The sequence below is a fragment of the Anomaloglossus baeobatrachus genome, chromosome 5 (assembly GCF_048569485.1).
Source record: "Anomaloglossus baeobatrachus isolate aAnoBae1 chromosome 5, aAnoBae1.hap1, whole genome shotgun sequence".
Classification (NCBI taxonomy): domain Eukaryota; kingdom Metazoa; phylum Chordata; class Amphibia; order Anura; family Aromobatidae; genus Anomaloglossus; species Anomaloglossus baeobatrachus.
The window spans coordinates 425,637,371-425,655,766 of NC_134357.1; the positions used below are offsets into that span (position 1 = coordinate 425,637,371).

The 18,396-nt window shown below is 44.9% G+C and overlaps 1 protein-coding gene across 1 annotated transcript in view; it reads left to right on the plus strand.

Moving 5' to 3' along the window:
- Window positions 1-14,946, plus strand: part of OCSTAMP (osteoclast stimulatory transmembrane protein) — a 103,846-nt gene extending 88,900 nt beyond the window's left edge. Inside the window, exon 3 of the mRNA XM_075351775.1 lies at window positions 14,665-14,946. Coding sequence (XP_075207890.1) covers window positions 14,665-14,946 — 282 coding nt within the window. The remainder of the gene's footprint in view (window positions 1-14,664) is intronic.
- Window positions 14,947-18,396: the final 3,450 nt, after the last annotated feature.

The following is an 18,396-nucleotide window of genomic DNA, read 5'->3' on the forward strand; positions in this document are numbered from 1 at the left end:
AAGGCGTTTTCCAAAGAACAACGTACATTTTAATGTTCATTATAATCAATAGATCTTGGAATAATAATAATTTACACAATTGGATGTCCCTGGGCTGAGATAATCTTATATATGTGCCCCTGCTATGTGCTGTGTAATGGCCGTATCTGACCGTACAGGGTCATGGTGTCACATGGTCGGGAAGTATACAAACGATTATACAGTCATTACAGCAGTGGATCACAGCTGATTCTTTGTGTGAGGTAGAACATTTTCCTTTCTGTTTTTAAAAAAAATGCTTTACCCCAAAGAAATAATTATTTGCGATTCCGTGCTGTAATGATTGTATACTTTTTTATTTCCTCCCCTGCCCAGGAGATGTGGTATGTTCAGACTATATGTCTGTATGGTTAAACAGCCATTAAACAGTACATAGCAAGGGTACATTTTTAAGATTATATCAGCATAGGAACATTTTTTAAAAACAGATCCAATTGTGGAACTTAAAGTTATTATTAGTTATGAGCGGGCACTAAAATGCTAGGGTGCTCAGTACTCAAATAAAGCAAATTGGAATGCTTGGGTGCGTGTCTCAAGTAACGAGTACAATTGAAGTCAATCAGAAACGCAAGCATATTTTACAGCAGACCCTCATAGGAGGTCTGCAGAGGCAGTAAAATGGATGGAAAAATGCTTACATGGAATGGGAACAGCATGGGGAAGACGCCTGGACACATCTCTGACTCTCGGGTCGCTGCTGGGATCAATGTTGTCAGAGTATTACTCCACTTTTATGTACTGACAACAAAACATAGGAAACCGAAGATAACATGGATTTAAAAACAGAGAAAAACCTTCTCCTCCACCCCTTAGGCCAGTCATGGCGAACCTTTTACAGGCCGAGTGCCCAAACTGTAGCCCTAAATCCATTTTTTTTCCGAAGTGCCAACCAATCCTATTATATAAATAATTGATTTTAACTTTACCTTTGCAGTCTTCTCTCCTCTTCAGCAGGGGGCATCACGCTCATGCATGCTTACCAGACATTGAAGCTGAGCCCCTGCCCTTTCCAGACACAGCAGTTGGATTGATGTCTCTGGAAAAAATTGCAGCATATTAGACAGAGATTTTAGCATAGAATGCAATCATATGTCACCCTGTGATCCACATCTACATTTCAAAGTCTGAACATCTTGAAATCCCATAAAGATGTACGAGTTGCTCCCCTCGCCTTTCATTCTGTAGTTCTGTCCCCCTTCCTGGGCCACTTCCTGGTAAACATGTCCCCCATCCTGATATATATTTCCTACATTCTGGTATATTTGTCTACATCATGGCCCCATCCTAGTAAATGTACCCCATCTCAGAATATTCCCCATCCTGGTAAATGCACCCCATTCCTGGTAAATGTACCCCATCATTGTAAATGTATCCCATCCTGGCATGTTCCCCCATGCTGTTAAATGACCCCATCCTGGTAAATGTACCTCATCCAGGCATGTTCCCTTATCCTGGTAAATGTCCCCTTTCCTGGTAAATGTACCCCATCCTGATAAATGTCACCCTTCCTGCTAAATGTTCCCCATCCTGGCATTTTTCCTCATCCTGGCATGTTCATGTTCCACCTATCCTGGCATGTTTCCCCCCATTCTTTCATGTTTCCCCCCATTCTGGTAAATGTATCCCCCATACTGGTAAATGTACCCCTTCCTAGCATGTTTCCCTTCCTGCTAAATGTACCCCATCCTGGCATGTTTTCCCCCATCCTTGCATGTTTCCCCCATCCTTGCAGTCATGTTTCCCCCCATCCTTACAGTCATGTTTCCCCCCATCCTTGCAGCCATGTTTCCCCCATCCTTGCATGTTTTTCTCCCTCTTTGCACGTTTTCCCCATCTTTGCACGTTTCTCTCCATCTTTGCATGTTTCCCACATCCTTGCAACCATGTTTGCCCCGTGCTCTCCATGTTTGCCCCGTGCTCTGTTTGTTTGCCCCTTTTTTCCCCCCCTTGCTCTATTTGTATGCCCCGTGCTCTGTATGCCCCGTGCTCTGTATGCCCGGTGCTCTGTATACCCCATGCTCTGTTTGTTTGCCCCGTGCTCTGTTTGCCCCATGCTCTCCATGTTTGCCCCATGCTCTGTATGCCCCGTGCTCTCCATGTTTGCCCCGTGCTCTGTATGCCCCGTGCTCTGTTTGTATGCCCCGTGCTCTGTATGCCCCGTGCTCTGTATGCCCCGTGCTCTGTATGCCCCGTGCTCTGTCTGTATGCCCTGTGCTCTGTATGCCCCGTGCTCTGTATGCCCCGTGCTCTCCATGTTTGCCCCGTGCTCTGTTTATATGCCCCGTGCTCTGTATGTCCCGTGCTCTGTATGCCCCGTGCTCTCCATGTTTGCCCTGTCCTCTGTTTATATGTCCCGTGCTCTGTTTGCTCCATGCTCTGTCTGTTTGCCCCGTGCTCTGTATGACCCGTGCTCTGTCTGTATGCCCCGTGCTCTGTATGCCCCGTGCTCTGTATGCCCCGTGCTTTGTATGCCCCGTGCTCTCCATGTTTGCCCCGTGCTCTGTTTATTTGCCCCGTGCTCTGTATGTCCCGTGCTCTGTATGCCCCGTGCTCTCCATGTTTGCCCTGTCCTCTGTTTATATGTCCCTTGCTCTGTTTGCTCCATGCTCTGTCTGTTTGCCCCGTGCTCTGTATGCCCCGTGCTCTGTATGCCCTGTGCTCTCCATGTTTGCCCCGTCCTCTGTTTATATGTCCCGTGCTCTGTTTGCTCCATGCTCTGTCTGTTTTCCCCGTGCTCTGTATGCCCCGTGCTCCCATGTATGCCCCGTGCTCTGTATGCCCCGAGCTCCCATGTATGCCCCGTGCTGGCTCTGTCCCCCCACACCTTCGCACAGCTGCACACAGCTTAAAAATAAAAAAAAACTCACCTTCTAGCACCTGCTCCACCGCGCGGCGACAAGACGCCGGCGCCGCCTGCTGACGCTCCTCCGTCTCCTAGGCAACAGGCCTGCGGCCCAGGAGAGGAGGCGTGTCAGAGGGAGGAGAAATGTCTCCTCTGCTAAACACCACTTTGAACTGCCAGCGCGATCACATTGGCAGTTCAAAGTGGGTCAGTGTGGCGACAGCGCGCGTGCCAGCACAAAGGGCTCTGCGTGCCCAGTCTGGCATGCGTGCCATAGGTTCACCATCACTGCCTTAGGCTATGCTCACATGTAGCATTTTTGTACTTCCTCATTGTTTTCAATTTTGAAAAAACATTTGTTAGCAGCGGGTTAATCAGCGTGATGTCCGCAGCGAGCAACAGAGAATATTCATTTATTGAGAATTAAGAACATCCAGCTTACAACATGAGAATAGGATCAGTCTGGTTTCTGGGAGAGGGAGAGAGAAAAATCTGCTGTGACCTACAGCTTCCAGCTCCACACTAGAATACACACACTGGGAGAAGGAGGAGGAACATCCTGTCTGTGAATGAGGACTTTTTTTTTTTTAACTTTGTTATCATCTGAACAATATGCATGCAGACATAAAATCACATCATATTAAACAAACAATAGTTGTTGCAATACATACAGATCAATATGCATTAGGCCAACACCCCCACTCAACAACTACTTATTCTGTTATTCCCATAGTGGTTCTCAATCCTTGGAACCTAGGTCGTGGCAATGGCTTGGTCAAAATGTCAGCTATCATTTTATCAGTCTCACAATAAACAAACTGAATTATGCCACGATCTATCAAATCACGTAGATGATGATATCTGATGTCGATGTGCTTAGTTCTAGCACTGATCTTTTCACTGCATGCAAGTTTAATGCTTCCTTGGTTGTCCTCATATATCACCGTTGGCTGAGTTAACGGTTTACCAAGATCATCCATCAGTTATCTTAGCCAAATGATCTCCTGACTTGCATAGGCTGCGGACACATACTCAGCTTCTGTAGATGACAAAGCAACAGATACTTGTTTTCTACCTAGACTGAGATTGACGGAGATTGAACTTTCTCCAAGTTTAAATACGTATCCGCTTGTGGATTTACGATCATGCGAATCACCAGCCCAATCTGCGTCAGCATAGCCGGTGAGTTTTAAATTTCCTGCTGCAGATAATTTTAAATTTACACCTTGTGTCTCTTTTAAATATCGGAGAACTCTTTAAACGGCATTCCAGTCTTTTTGGCGCGGTTTCTCCACAATATTCCAACTGCTGCTGTAATATCTGGTCGAGTCATAGTCGATATGTATAGAAGTGCCCCCACTGCCTGTCGATATTTCTCATTGTTAAGCAACAGGTCATCTTCTTACAGTTTCAGGTAGGATGATTCCATTGGCGTTGATATACCTTTGGCTTCTGTCATTCCAAACTGATTCAGAATTGAATTAATTTTTGCACTTCCATCTTGCTCTCTCTGGATATGGATTCCTAGATAATATGTCACATTTCCAAGGTCTTTTGTTTCAAAATGCTGGTTCAAAATTTCAGTAATTTTCCCAATTTCGGTTTCTTCTTGATGAACTACAATTACATCGGCCACATATAAGAGAATATACATCCACTTTCCATCTGTATATCTCGTATATAAGCATGGATCCGCTTGACCTCTTTTAAATCCTTCTTCGAACAAGACTTTGTTCATTTTGGTGTTCCATGCTCTTGCCGATTGCTTAAGACCATAAAGAGATTTTTGTAGTTTGCAAACAAGATTCTGTTCACCTTCCTTTATATAACCTTCAGGTTGAGTCATGTATACAGTTAGGTCCAGAAATATTTGGACAGTGACACAATTTTCGCGAGTTGGGCTCTGCATGCCACCACATTGGATTTGAAATGAAACCTCTACAACAGAATTCAAGTGCAGATTGTAACGTTTAATTTGAAGGTTTGAACAAAAATATCTGATAGAAATTGTAGGAATTGTACACATTTCTTTACAAACACTCCACATTTTAGGAGGTCAAAAGTAATTGGACAAATAAACCAAACCCAAAAAGAAATTTTTTATTTTCAATATTTTGTTGCGAATCCTTTGGAGGCAATCACTGCCTTAAGTCTGGAACCCCTGGACATCACCAAACGCTGGGTTTCCTCCTTCTTAATGCTTTGCCAGGCCTTTACAGCCGCAGCCTTCAGGTCTTGCTTGTTTGTGGGTCTTTCCGTCTTAAGTCTGGATTTGAGCAAGTGAAATGCATGCTCAATTGGGTTAAGATCTGGTGATTGACTTGGCCATTGCAGAATGTTCCACTTTTTTGCACTCATGAACTCCTGGGTAGCTTTGGCTGTATGCTTGGGGCATTGTCCATCTGTACTATGAAGCGCCGTCCGATCAACTTTGCGGCATTTGGCTGAATCTGGGCTGAAAGTATATCCCGGTACACTTCAGAATTCATCCGGCTACTCTTGTCTGCTGTTATGTCATCAATAAACACAAGTGACCCAGTGCCATTGAAAGCCATGCATGCCCATGCCATCACGTTGCCTCCACCATGTTTTACAGAGGATGTGGTGTGCCTTGGATCATGTGCCGTTCCCTTTCTTCTCCAAACTTTTTTCTTCCCATCATTCTGGTACAGGTTGATCTTGGTATCATCTGTCCATAGAATACTTTTCCAGAACTGAGCTGGCTTCATGAGGTGTTTTTCAGCAAATTTAACTCTGGCCTGTCTATTTTTGGAATTGATGAATGGTTTGCATCTAGATGTGAACCCTTTGTATTTACTTTCATGGAGTCTTCTCTTTACTGTTGACTTAGAGACAGATACACCTACTTCACTGAGAGTGTTCTGTACTTCAGTTGATGTTGTGAACGGGTTCTTCTTCACCAAAGAAAGTATGCGGCGATCATCCACCACTGTTGTCATCCGTGGACGCCCAGGCCTTTTTGAGTTCCCAAGCTCACCAGTCAATTCCTTTTTTCTCAGAATGTACCCGACTGTTGATTTTGCTGCTCCAAGCATGTCTGCTATCTCTCTGATGGATTTTTTCTTTTTTTTCAGCCTCAGGATGTTCTGCTTCACCTCAATTGAGAGTTCCTTAGACCGCATGTTGTCTGGTCACAGCAACAGCTTCCAAATGCAAAACAACACACCTGTAATCAACCCCAGACCTTTTAACTACTTCATTGATTACAGGTTAACGAGGGAGACGCCTTCAGAGTTAATTGCAGCCCTTAGAGTCCCTTGTCCAATTACTTTTGGTCCCTTGAAAAAGAGGAGGCTATGCATTACAGAGCTATGATTCCTAAACCCTTTCTCCGATTTGGATGTGAAAACTCTCATATTGCAGCTGGGAGTGTGCACTTTCAGCCCATATTATATATATAATTGTATTTCTGAACATGTTTTTGTAAACAGCTAAAATAACAAAACTTGTGTCACTGTCCAAATATTTCTGGACCTAACTGTAAGTCCTCCTCAATGTCACCATTTAAAAATGCAGTTTTGATATCCAAATGTCTGACAAACATCTTTTGTACAGCAGCTACGGCCATCAAGGCTCTAAATGTTGTCTGCTTGGCGACTGGGGAAAAAGTAGCATCATAGTCTTGGCCATAATTTTGAGAATATCCTTTTGCGACCAACCTCGCTTTGAATCTGTGGACTTTACCTTCAGAGTCATATTTGGTTTTAAATACCCACTTGCACTTGATTGCCTTTTTACCCTGTGGTAACTCAGTGAGTTTCCAAGTTTGAAGTTGATGAAGCGAGTTCATTTCTTCATTAGCGGCATTGATCCACTTTGTTCTTTCATGGGCAGGTAGTTTTTGCATTTCATCCCTTGACTGTGGCTCTGACTCAGGTAGTGTCTTGACAATGTAGGATAGACGTTTAGCTGGTATTCCTTTGTTTGATCTTGACGATCGTCTGATTTCAGGTTCACTTAGGCTTTTTGTTGTTCCTTCAGTGGTTGAAGAATCTAGCCAGACTTCTACGTTCTCCCTTTGGTTGTCTTGTAATTGTGAATGAGATTGTTGTTGTTGTTGCTTCATCTGGACTACTGGCATAATGTCATAAAACTTGGGTGACACGAAGTTTTCATCAATCACTACATCTTTGCTTATTGTGACCTTGTTTGTTTCTGGGTGTAGTATTCTATAACCTTTCTGGCTTTCAATGTAGCCTACCAGGTCGCCTTCCTTAGTGTGAGATTCCCACTTAGTTCGTTTTTCTTTGGGAATGTGTGCAAATGCTCTACTTCCGAAAATCCTTATGTGTTGTAGTTTTAGCTTTGTACTATTCCATTGCTCAAATGGAGTTTTCTCTGTTGCTTTACCTGGTAGTCTGTTCTGAAGATAGCAAGCCGTCATAATTGCTTCGTCCCAATATACTGTAGGCAGATTTGCATCAAATAACATACTCCTTCCGCTTTCACAGAGTGTTCGGTTCCTTCTTTCTGCTACACTATTTTGCTGAGGGTTGTATGGTACAATAGTCTGAAATATGATTCAATTTTTCTTTAAAATGCTCTGTGTCTCATTACTTGTATATTCAGTCCCATTATCTGCACGTAGAGTTTTTGGTATTCTCCCAAACTTGTTATATACTTCAGCTAGATATATTTCAAGCTTCTCTGGAACTTCATTTTTGCTGTGAAGTAGATGGACAACTGTATATCTTGAATTGTCATCAATAAATGTAAGAAAATATCTCTTCTATCCAGGGGTCTGAGTACGCATTGGACCACAGATATCCGTGTGTATTAAATCTAGTGGTTGTTTTGTTCTTGTAGTACTTTTCTTAGGAAAGGCCTTTCTGGACATTTTCCCTTTGATACAGCTGGTACACCTCATTGTCTGGTTACATGGATCAATTGTAATATCAGCTAATTGTTCTTGAAATAACTTTCTTATTGCTTCTGGGTCTCTATGCACAAGCCGCCTGTGCCATACAGGAATACAGTTCTTGTGCAGTTCTTGCTTAGCTGTGTATACACACTCTTTACATTTCAACTGATACAGTTCATCTCTGATTTTTCCTTTTGCTAGTGGGTGACCCTCCTTTGAGATGATGCAGCTATCGTGCTTAAATGTAACTTCATTCCCTTGTTTTGTGAGCTTTTTCACAGATAATAGATTACTTTCAAGACTAGGCACATATAGCACATCTTTTACATGGATCCTTCTGCTTTGTGTTGCAGAGATGTTACAATCAATATAACCATCTCCTATGCCTTCTGAGTTCATACACTGACCATTCGCCATTATCACTTTCTCTGACTTGCTTTGGATAAGCTTAGTAAAGAAGTCTCTGTCATTGGTCATGTGACTGGTTGCACCAGAATCTATACACCACGCATGCTTTGATTTAAATGCATTGACTGATGTGAATGCAGCCTCAGTATTTACAGGATCATTACTTTCAGATACAGTGCTCTTAACTCTTTGTTGACTGTTTTGCTTCTTCAGCTGATTCATTTTAGCTTTCCAGACTCTGCATTCTGCTTTTAAATGACCTGGCTTCTTGCATACAAAACATTCACGGGTTTCTTTAGGGTGGTTTCTGCTGGTGGGCACATCCTGTGTTTTGTAAAGCAGTTTCCTTGTTGCATATCTTCCGCTCACACTTTCTGCCTTTCTCTTATATTCATCTACAAGCTTTCCTCTGACGTACTCCAATGTAAGCTCATCATCTGGGCGTGCATCTAGTGCAGTTACAAGCGTGTCATAGCTTTCTGGGAGACCACTAAGTAGTAGTGCTGCTACATGGAAGTCCTTCATATCTCCCCCAATGCCCCGCAGGTGCTCTACGGTCTCTAGAGTGTTTCTAATGTAGTCCTGCATGTCCTGGTCATTGTGCAGATAGAGTTTATTACTTAGATTTATCCTCTCATGTACTTTCTGCAGCTGCTCCCACATTTCCTTTGCAGATTCACACTTACACACATGCACAATCTGATCATCCTCTATGCTGAGTGATATGGTGCTCTGTGCTTTCTGATCCATCTCTAGCCAGTCCTGTGGTACTGGGTCAGGCTTAGGCTCCTGAGTGTACTTCCACATACCTTCTCTTATCAGCAGCATCTTCACTTTGAATTTCCAGGATTGGTAGTTCTGGTTATTCAGGTTTGGCACTGTAAACTTTGCTGAGTTGCCGCTGGTGGCCATCTTTACTTCTTCTCAGTTCGCTGTTGTCTTTCTATCTCTGTGCTCTGGAGGTCTGGGACTGCTTTGACTCTGGGCCTATAACGTGTTAGCAGCGGGTTAATCAGTGTGATGTCCACAGCGAGCAACAGAGAGCATTCATTTATTGAGAATTAAGAACATCCAGCTTACAACATGAGAATAGGATCAGTCTGATTTCTGGGACAGGGAGAGAGAAAATCTGCTGTGACCTTCAGCTTCCAGCTCCACACTAGAATACACACACTGGGAGAAGGAGGAGGAACATCCTGTCTGTGAATGAGGACCTTTTTTTCTTTTTTTTTTTTTTAACTTTGTTAACATCTGAACAATATGCATGCAGACATAAAATCACATCATATTAAACAAACAATAGTTGTTGCAATACATACAGATCAATATGCATTAGGCCAACAACATTCACCGGTAAATGTAATTTTAACACTTTATTACCTTATTTGGCCATGTGGTCTGTGTGTGACATGGTCATACACATCCTGTTTAATTTATGAAGGAGGGACTCTGAAACTCACAAGCTCTGTGCAATCAATGCAAGAACTGGCAAAAATTAGAAGGGAGAGGGACTCCAATACACTCCATATTAGACATAAAGGAAGGCCTCATACACATTCTGTTAAAAATGTTAGGTAAGGGGACTCCTACACTCATAAAGGCTTTGCACTAATTGCCATCAGGTTACAAAAATCCTCAGTGTCCACAAGCCTAAACAGCAACATTACAAATGCAAACAGTCTGGAAATGTGATCATATAGTGTTTGGTTCTGTGGATGAGTAGCTGGGTATTTCCGCTTGCGATCAAAGCCCTGAGGAAGAGAAAGCTGAATGTTGCACTGGGACAAGTGGACATGGTTGGTGATGTGCAGGCATTCCTGCCTGTGTCCTGGACAGTGGAAGAGGCAGTGGTGTCACCCATTGACAATAGTCATGGACCCAGCCGTTCAGCCAATCTAGTCGGGCGCTAGGATGACATGTGCCTGAGCATGCTGGTGGTGATCAGTGGTCTGGCATCTGCTGAGCTTGGTACAGCATCTGTTGAGCTTGGTACGAAACAGGTTGCAAATCACTGTTTTCTTGTCTTCTGCACTTTACATAAAAAGTTCAAGACTGGTGAACACCTAACTCTTGTCTTGGGATCTGGCCACTTGTGGGTGCTCTGGGGAACAGTTTCCCCCATTCGCCCTCTGGCCACCCCACTGCCTTTTTCTGCCTGTTGTGGTGCTGCGGACCCCTCCCCCTCTGTGCTGCTTGCTTGCTCTGCATGTTACCTTGCCAGGTTCGGTCAGTGACTTCTTCATCCACCACCTCATCTTGTACTTCCACACTCTAGTCCTCCTCCTGACTTGTTGACTTAATATGACTTGTTGCCAACTATGTCTCATCATCATCCACATCTTGAGACAGTAATTGCTGTTCCACACCATCAGCCTCTTCTGACCATGGCTGTACAAATATTTTGGCATCACCGCACACAATCTCCTCATGTCCCTCTTGAAATGGTGAGACACCAGAAAAAGTCATACATGGAAATGGAAACAAATCCTAAAGCTGGGTTCACACATAGCGACAGCGACAACGACGTCGCTGTTACGTCACCATTTTCTGTGACCCAAAGCGACTTTGTAAGTCACTGTTATGATCGCTGCTTAGCTGTCAAACACAGCAGACGCAGCAGCGATCATAACGACACGCGTCGCTGTGCTACATGTGCAGAGAGCAGGGAGCCGCGCACACTGCTTAGCGCTGGCTCCCTGCACTCCTAGCTACAGTACACATCGGGTTAATTACCGGATGTGTACTGCAGCTACATGTGCAGAGAGCAGGGAGACGGCACTGGCAGCGAGAGCGGCGGACGCTGGTAACGAAGGTCTTCCCTTGGTTACCCGATGGTTACCCTGGTTACAGCTTACTGCAGCTGCCAGATGCCGCTCCTGCTCCCTGCTCACTTCATTTCGTCGCTCTCTCGCTGTCACACACAGCGATGTGTGCGTCACAGCGGGAGAGCGACGACCAAAAAATGAAGTTGGACATTCAGCAACGAGTGGCGACCTCACAGCAGGGGCCAGCTCGTTGCTGGATGCCACACACAGCGACAGCGACGGGACGTTGCTGCTACGTCACAGAAAATGGTGACATAGCAGCGACGTCGTTGTTGTCGTCGCTGTGTGTGACACCACCTTTAGAGTGCCAAAGTATAGGTTCACTTGTCTGCTGGGACTAAGAGCATTATTATTAGAGAATAGAATGTATTTACATTAGCCCTGAAAAGGACTGTTGGTTGTTCAAGGCAGCACCAAGGACAGTAATACAATTAACCCTGCATAAATGCCTCTAGTACACTATTACTACTCCAGAAACTAACCCTATACTTATTGCAGACTAGATTGGTATTATTAGATAATAGAATGTATTTAAATTAACATTGAAAAGGACTGTTTGTTTATAGTTGCACCTGCTTGTACTGTAATCTTATAAGACACTGTGCCTTCTCCGGCAGAAACTCTTCCTACACTAAATGCAGCTAAGAGTGCTATCATTAGAGAATATAATAGATTTTTAACATAGCAGCTTCAATGTCTATAAGGCTAGAATCTCTGCATAAATACCTCTAAAACACTAACCCTACTCCAGAAGTTAACCCTACACTAATTGAAGACTAAAGCGGGCTTTACACGCTACAATATCGTTAATGAATTATCGTCGGGGTCACGTTGTTTGTGATGCACATCTGGCGTCATTAACAATATCGCAGTGTATAAAACTTAAGATCGATCTGAAACGATCGCAAAAGAGGGCAAAATCGTTTGCCGCGGAGAGGTCGTCCTGAAATAAAAAATCGTTTTCTGCTTTTTAGCGATGTTGTTTGTTGTTCCTGCGGCAGCTATGTGTGACACCGCAGGAGCGACAAACATCTCCTTACCTGCCTCCACCGGCAATGAGGAAGGAAGGAGGTGGGCAGGATGTTTACGTCCCGCTCATCTCCGCCCCTCCGCTTCTATTGGATGGTTGCCGTGTGACGTCACTGTGACGCCGCACGACCTGCCCCCTTAGAAAGGAGGCAGTTCGCCGGCCAGAGCGACGTCGCAGGGCAGGTATTTGCATGTGACGCTGCTGTAGCGATAATGTTCGCTACGGCAGTGATCACTACATATCGGCTGTACAACGGGGGCGGGTGCTATCGCGCTCGACATCGCTAGCAATTGCTAGCGATGTCGCAGCTTGTAAAGCCCGCTTAAGAGTGGTATTATTAGAGAATACAATGTATTTAAATTAGCCCTGAAAAGGACTATTGGTTTTGTGCCGCCCCTGCAGCGGTCAAACCGCTCGGATCCGGGTGTTATCATGGCTCGAGGGTCTCCGGACCCGGGGCTCGCGGCCACTTCAACTGGAAAGGGGGTATTTACAGAGGATAAGAGTTTGTGACGCTACCCGTGGTGCGCGGTAAGGGGAGTACCACCGCTGCCGATGGGAGTACCTGGGGTAGATGGAGTGAGGCAGCCAGATGACGTTCCCTCCATGGGTAGGGGAGGCCCCATGACTTGTGAGGGAGAGGTGTAGGGGAGCGTGGTGCAGATTGGAAGTAGGGGAGGGGCAGCATACTCACTCAGGCAGGTTTGATAGGAACGCGACTGCAAAATAGACTCCGACACCAAGGTAAACCAAGTCTCTGGGTATCGCTGCCCTCTTGGGAGAGCTCATCCGGGTGTCCGTCTCCTCTGGTACTGCCGGATGGCCTGGAGCCTGCCTCCGTGCACTAATTTTGGACTGTGCTAGTGGCCCGTTGGCTTAAAGCTGTCCGGGTCCCGCTGCCTCCTTGCTGGTAGTAGAGCTGTGCTCTCAGGGGCTCACGCTTGGGATTTTTGCAGGCTGTATGACTTGGAGGGCCCTATCCCCCTCGTTGCGCTAGTGCCCCCGATCTCTGAGCTTCTTTGGGACAGTACGTGAAGACACTATCCTCCACAGGCTAATTGCCGGGTTGCCTGAAGCTACTCCCCGACCTAGGATCCTGTACCCCGCCGTGCTTTCGTTCCCGGACCAGTTATTAGGCTTGCAATGCGTTAGTCCTCCAAGACCGGATCAGGCACCCAGCCTCAATACCCTGCGACCGAGTCTCCGACTCCTCCGGGCCCAGACCACCGTCTGCGACCCAACCAACTACCCACAGGGAGCCACTACTCCCTAAGCTCCTCTCTTCTCGAGGGCTAACACTCTACTCCTCTCACTTACCTCCCACCAGCCTACCTGATCCCTAGGTGGGAGACCCTATTCCAGCTAGGCACCCCACTGGTTTGTCTGACAGGATGTGGTGTGAGGTGTGGTTGGGATTTGGATGCGGATGGAGGCAGTACCATAGGTTGGGAACTGGGAACATAGAGGGATTGAGTCCTGCACCAGAGATAAAGAGGGTGCAGTACCCTGAGACATGCTGACTAGTTCAGGGGCGTCACAGTTGTACATAGCAACAGCAAGGTCTCTAATGCTGAAAGCCATGCCTACATGCCTCTAATACACTATCCCTTCTCCAAAAGCTAACCCTACACTAATTGCAGCCTAATATTGGTATTATTAGATTATAGAATGTATTTAAAAGAACTATTGATTTAATTCTTCACCAGCAGGAACTGTGACACTATTAGACACTGTCCCTTTTCCAGCAGAAACTCTCACAACACTATTTCCAAGTACAGTGCGCCGAGCATGGCATCATTAGGTCTTATATAGACCCAATGACGCTATATGGCTAGCCAAGCAATTCCTGTAGCCAACATGGCTACGCCATTATCATGATTGACAGGCAATCCCTGAATGTTTAGTGGCTGTAAAAAGCTGCATGTGGGCCGGGAACTTGAGCATGACACTCGAGTAGGAGGGTATTCAATCAATTATTAAGCGTCCCGAGCATCCCAATGCTCGATCAAGTACTGAGCAGTGCCAAGTAACTCACCCATCACTACTTATTATTATTCCAAGATCTATTGATTAAAATTAACTTTGTTACTTTGTTTGTGGGAAAACTACTTTAAAAATTGCCCTTTAGATATACTAACAAAGTTATGTATAAGAGCTTTGAAGTGTTACACAACTGTATAGCATTGATTGTCTAAAAAGGATCACGACAGCAGCTACATGGGCAGCATGTATCAGACACTTGCCATACTATTTCAGCCAGGTATATTTGACTTTGGAACACTGCAGCATTTGAGAGAAAAATATATTTTAAAAGTCACTTTGGATCAAGGTGACAAGTCAAAAAGTCTTGTCCTCGCCCATTTACAACCATTGAGTTTTCTCCTGGTCTGTACATGCCGCCTGTGGTTCGGCAAGCATGCGTCTGCCGTCAGGCTCTTCTTTAATGTCTCATTAAATATAGATTAATTGCCAATGGAAAAGTGGAGCACTGTTCCTATACTTGGAGAATAACTATTCATTTTGAATAATATATACTGTATATTCTCCCATGATTCTAAAGTTGCTTAGTTATTCAACGAAGTTCCTTTAAATGTTAAAATTATGAATCTGTTCTAATCCCCTGGTTTTTTTTTTGCAGGTCTCATTAAGGCCATTTATCCAGTTTAGTAATGCCGCCTCACTTCATGTAGAACACCAGTTGAACTTTACTTTCTTGCCCGAGCACTGCAAGCTGCCAGAAAGTCCTCCAGATCCTTCTGTCACTGCATCCATTGTCTTCATCTATTGCATCTTGATTGTTGTTATATGTTTGGAAACGTATGCTCAACGTTTGTGCCGAAAGATCTCCGCCATGTTCTACAGGTCAAGAGAAGAGGAAAGAATTTCATTCTTACTTCACCAGATTGTAAAAAACAGATAATCCCCTATGATCAGAAGTAGCAAGTGCCCAAATACATTGCCATACACTGTCAAATTGTAAAAATGCCACATGCTGCCCAATCAGCAGTCATTGGGTGGAAGGGTGCCAGAGACCTCAAACTTATTTGCACTCTATAGCTATATTGTGGTTATGGTTTGCTGATTATTATTAAGGAAAAAAATGCTTAAAAATGTCGACTTAACCACAGCAATTTGATTTCTTTAGAAGATAAATGTAGGTGTAAAACCCCCCTCAAGGATGTGAAGACTTTTGCAAAAGCATTCTACCTATAGAGGAGCAAGACAAACTAAAATTAATTGAATTCTACTGGAATTTTATAAAGAAATTGGATTTCCAGTTCTCCGGTGGACATTTTACTGTATTCCTATTAAAAAAAATTATCACCAGCACGGCTAGTCACCTGTCCCACCATCATAGCTCCCCACCTAGTCAGTCATTCTTTTCGGACTTTTTTCTTCTGGTATTGCAATGGGTGTCCTTCTCCGGATTCAATCGTCACCTTTGCTATCATCAATGACTAGGCCTCAGCAATACACTCCATGACATTGTTAGTTACATCATTGAGTAAAGCGGGCTTTACACGCTATATTTCTAGCAATTGCTAGCGATATGATACGCAAAAGCACCCGCCCCCGTCGTGCATGCGATATCTTGTGATCGCTGCCGCAGCGAACATTATCGCTACGGCAGCGTCACACGCACTTACCTGGTCGTCACTGTGACTGCTGAACAATCCCTCCCTCAAGGGGGAGGTGTGTTCGGCGTCACGGCGACGTCACCGCATCGTCACTAAGCGGCCGGCCAATCAAAGCGGAGGGGCGGAGATGAGTGGGACATAACATCCCGCCCACCTTCTTCCTTCCTCATTGCGGGCAGGACGCAGGTAAGGTGAGGTTCCTCACTCCTGCGGTGTCACACACAGCAATATGTGCTGCAGCAGGAACGAGGAACAACATCTTTAAACAACCATTAACAATTTTTGGTTTTAGGACGACCTCTCCATGGTGAACGATTTTCACCACTTTGGAGGATGTTTAAGGTCGCTGGTGTTACACGCTGCGATACCATTAATGACGCCAGATGTGCGTCAGTAACGACGTGACCCCGACGATAAAACATTAACGATATCGTCGCGTGTAAAGCCCCCTTAAGGACCTTATAACTTGGTTGTCCTAGACCTCAACTGTGGCTCCTCAACTGTGCATGTTGTGATGTAATGGTAGCACAATATCATGACATGCATTGCTGATGCCTAGCTGGTGAAAACTGAAGATCTGGAAGTGAACATCTGTCTCCTCACCTGAAGAAGAGACAACATCGAGCTGCAGGGAGTGAATAGATGACTGGGTGGGGATTTGCAGCAGAACAATTAAACACTGAGATGAATACATGTATTTTTTTTATAAGAACACTACATTTATTATTCTCTGGAGTCTGAAGAGATACAGTAATATACTGGACAAATTCAAACGAATATGCAGATTCAAGTGTTATCAGATTCACTCATCATAAATTCTACTTTGTACAACAACTAGTAAAAGGTGTAATGTTAAAAAAATATTGCTTCCTCAGCCTATTAGATTTTTAATAAAGATTTTTTAAAACACTGTCCTATACTTACCCACCCTGGGTCCAGCACTGAATCTCTGCTGCTAATCCTGTTGTCTAATATTGTCTACAACGCTGCTGTCACATCAGCGGTGCTACAACCAATCAGTGAGCTCAGCAGCTCTGCCCGAGTTCAAGGAACAAGCCGCTCAGAGTGACTGAGCTCATTGATTGGTTGCAGTACTGTAGACGTGACATCATTGTAGCAGACAAAACCAGAAACTGGGAGGGCCAATGGAGACTCAGTATTAGACCCACGGAGGGAGGACTAAAGAACAGTTTGTTTTCCTCTTTAAAGGGGTTGCCAACTAATTTTATATTCATCGCCTATCCTTAGGATAGGCCATCAGTCTGATCAGCCGGGGTCCGATACCCCGCACCTCTGGGATTGGTGGTGGCAGCAGGCAGCTGGAAATCCTCAGTTCTGGAACTGCTCTGTCTTCTGATAGTGGCTGTGGCCGGGTACTGCACATGCGTTTCCCATTCTAATCAATAGTAGGTGGATGTGCAGTACCCGGCCGCGGCCGCTATCACAAGACGGAGCAGCTCCAGAACTGAGCATTTGCTGCCGCCGCTGGGATCGAAAACAGCTGATTGGCGGGGATGTGGGGTGTCGCACCCCGGCCGATCAGACATTGATGACCTATCCTAAAGCAGGCTTTACACACTACGATATCGTTAATGATTTATCGTCGGGGTCATGTTGTTTGTGACGTACATCTGGCGTCATTAACGATATCGCAGTGTGTCACACTTATGTGCGACCTAAAACGTTCGCAAAAGCGGCCAAAATCGTTTGCTGCGGAGAGATCATCCTGAAACAAAAAATCGTTTTCTTCTAATTAGCAATGTTTTTCCTCGTTCCTGCGGCAGCACACATCGCTGTGTGTGACACCGCAGGAGCGAGGTACATCTCCTTACCTGCCTCCATCGGCAATGCGGAAGGAAGGAGGTGGGCGGGATGTTTATGTGCTGCTCATCTCCGCCCCTCCGATTCTATTGGACGGCTGTCGTGTGACATCGCTGTGACGCCGCACGAACCGCCCCTTAGAAAGGAGGTGGATCGCCGGCCAGAGCAACGTCGCAGGGCAGGAAAGTCCGTGTGACGGGGGTAAGCGAGGTTGTGCGTGACGGGCAGCGATTTGCCCGTGTCGCACAATCGACGGGGGCGGGTACGATCTCTTGTGATCTCGCTAGCGAGATTGCAGCGTGTAAAGCCCGCTTAAGGATAAGCCATCAATTTAAGTTAGATTTGTGAGGTAATTTGGGATAGTTCTCATACTTTTGCTCAGCAGACATACACCTTGTGACTATGAAAAATCTTGGCACGAAATCTCTCTGGTTCTGAGTAGCCTGTGTCTGCGAACATCTTGCTGAAGAATCACATATATTATGATTACAATTTATATTAACATTAATGGAAACATCTGTTGTCACCGCTGTCCCCTCCAGAAAGGCATTAGTGTCTTACCATCCACTTTGCTTTAAGCTTGTTGTACATAAATAAAACATGAAGATTTTGTTTAACGATTAAAAATGAGGAAATGAAACAAGTGACAGAATTACAGCCGGAGTAGGTTGTACACAGGACATGACTTTCACATTTCAAGCATTCCCAACGAGCTGAACCTTTCTGGGTCTTATGTAATCATATTGTACTGATGAACGTCAGCCAAACGGTAAAATGCATGAACCTTATACATCCTACTGTTTGTATAATTTTATTTGTAGCTGTATTCTTCAAAACCCTAATGTTTACAGGGCATATAACTGAATGTAAGATGTTGATAGGGTATGTAGTAGGGGTGCTGTGCCCCACCG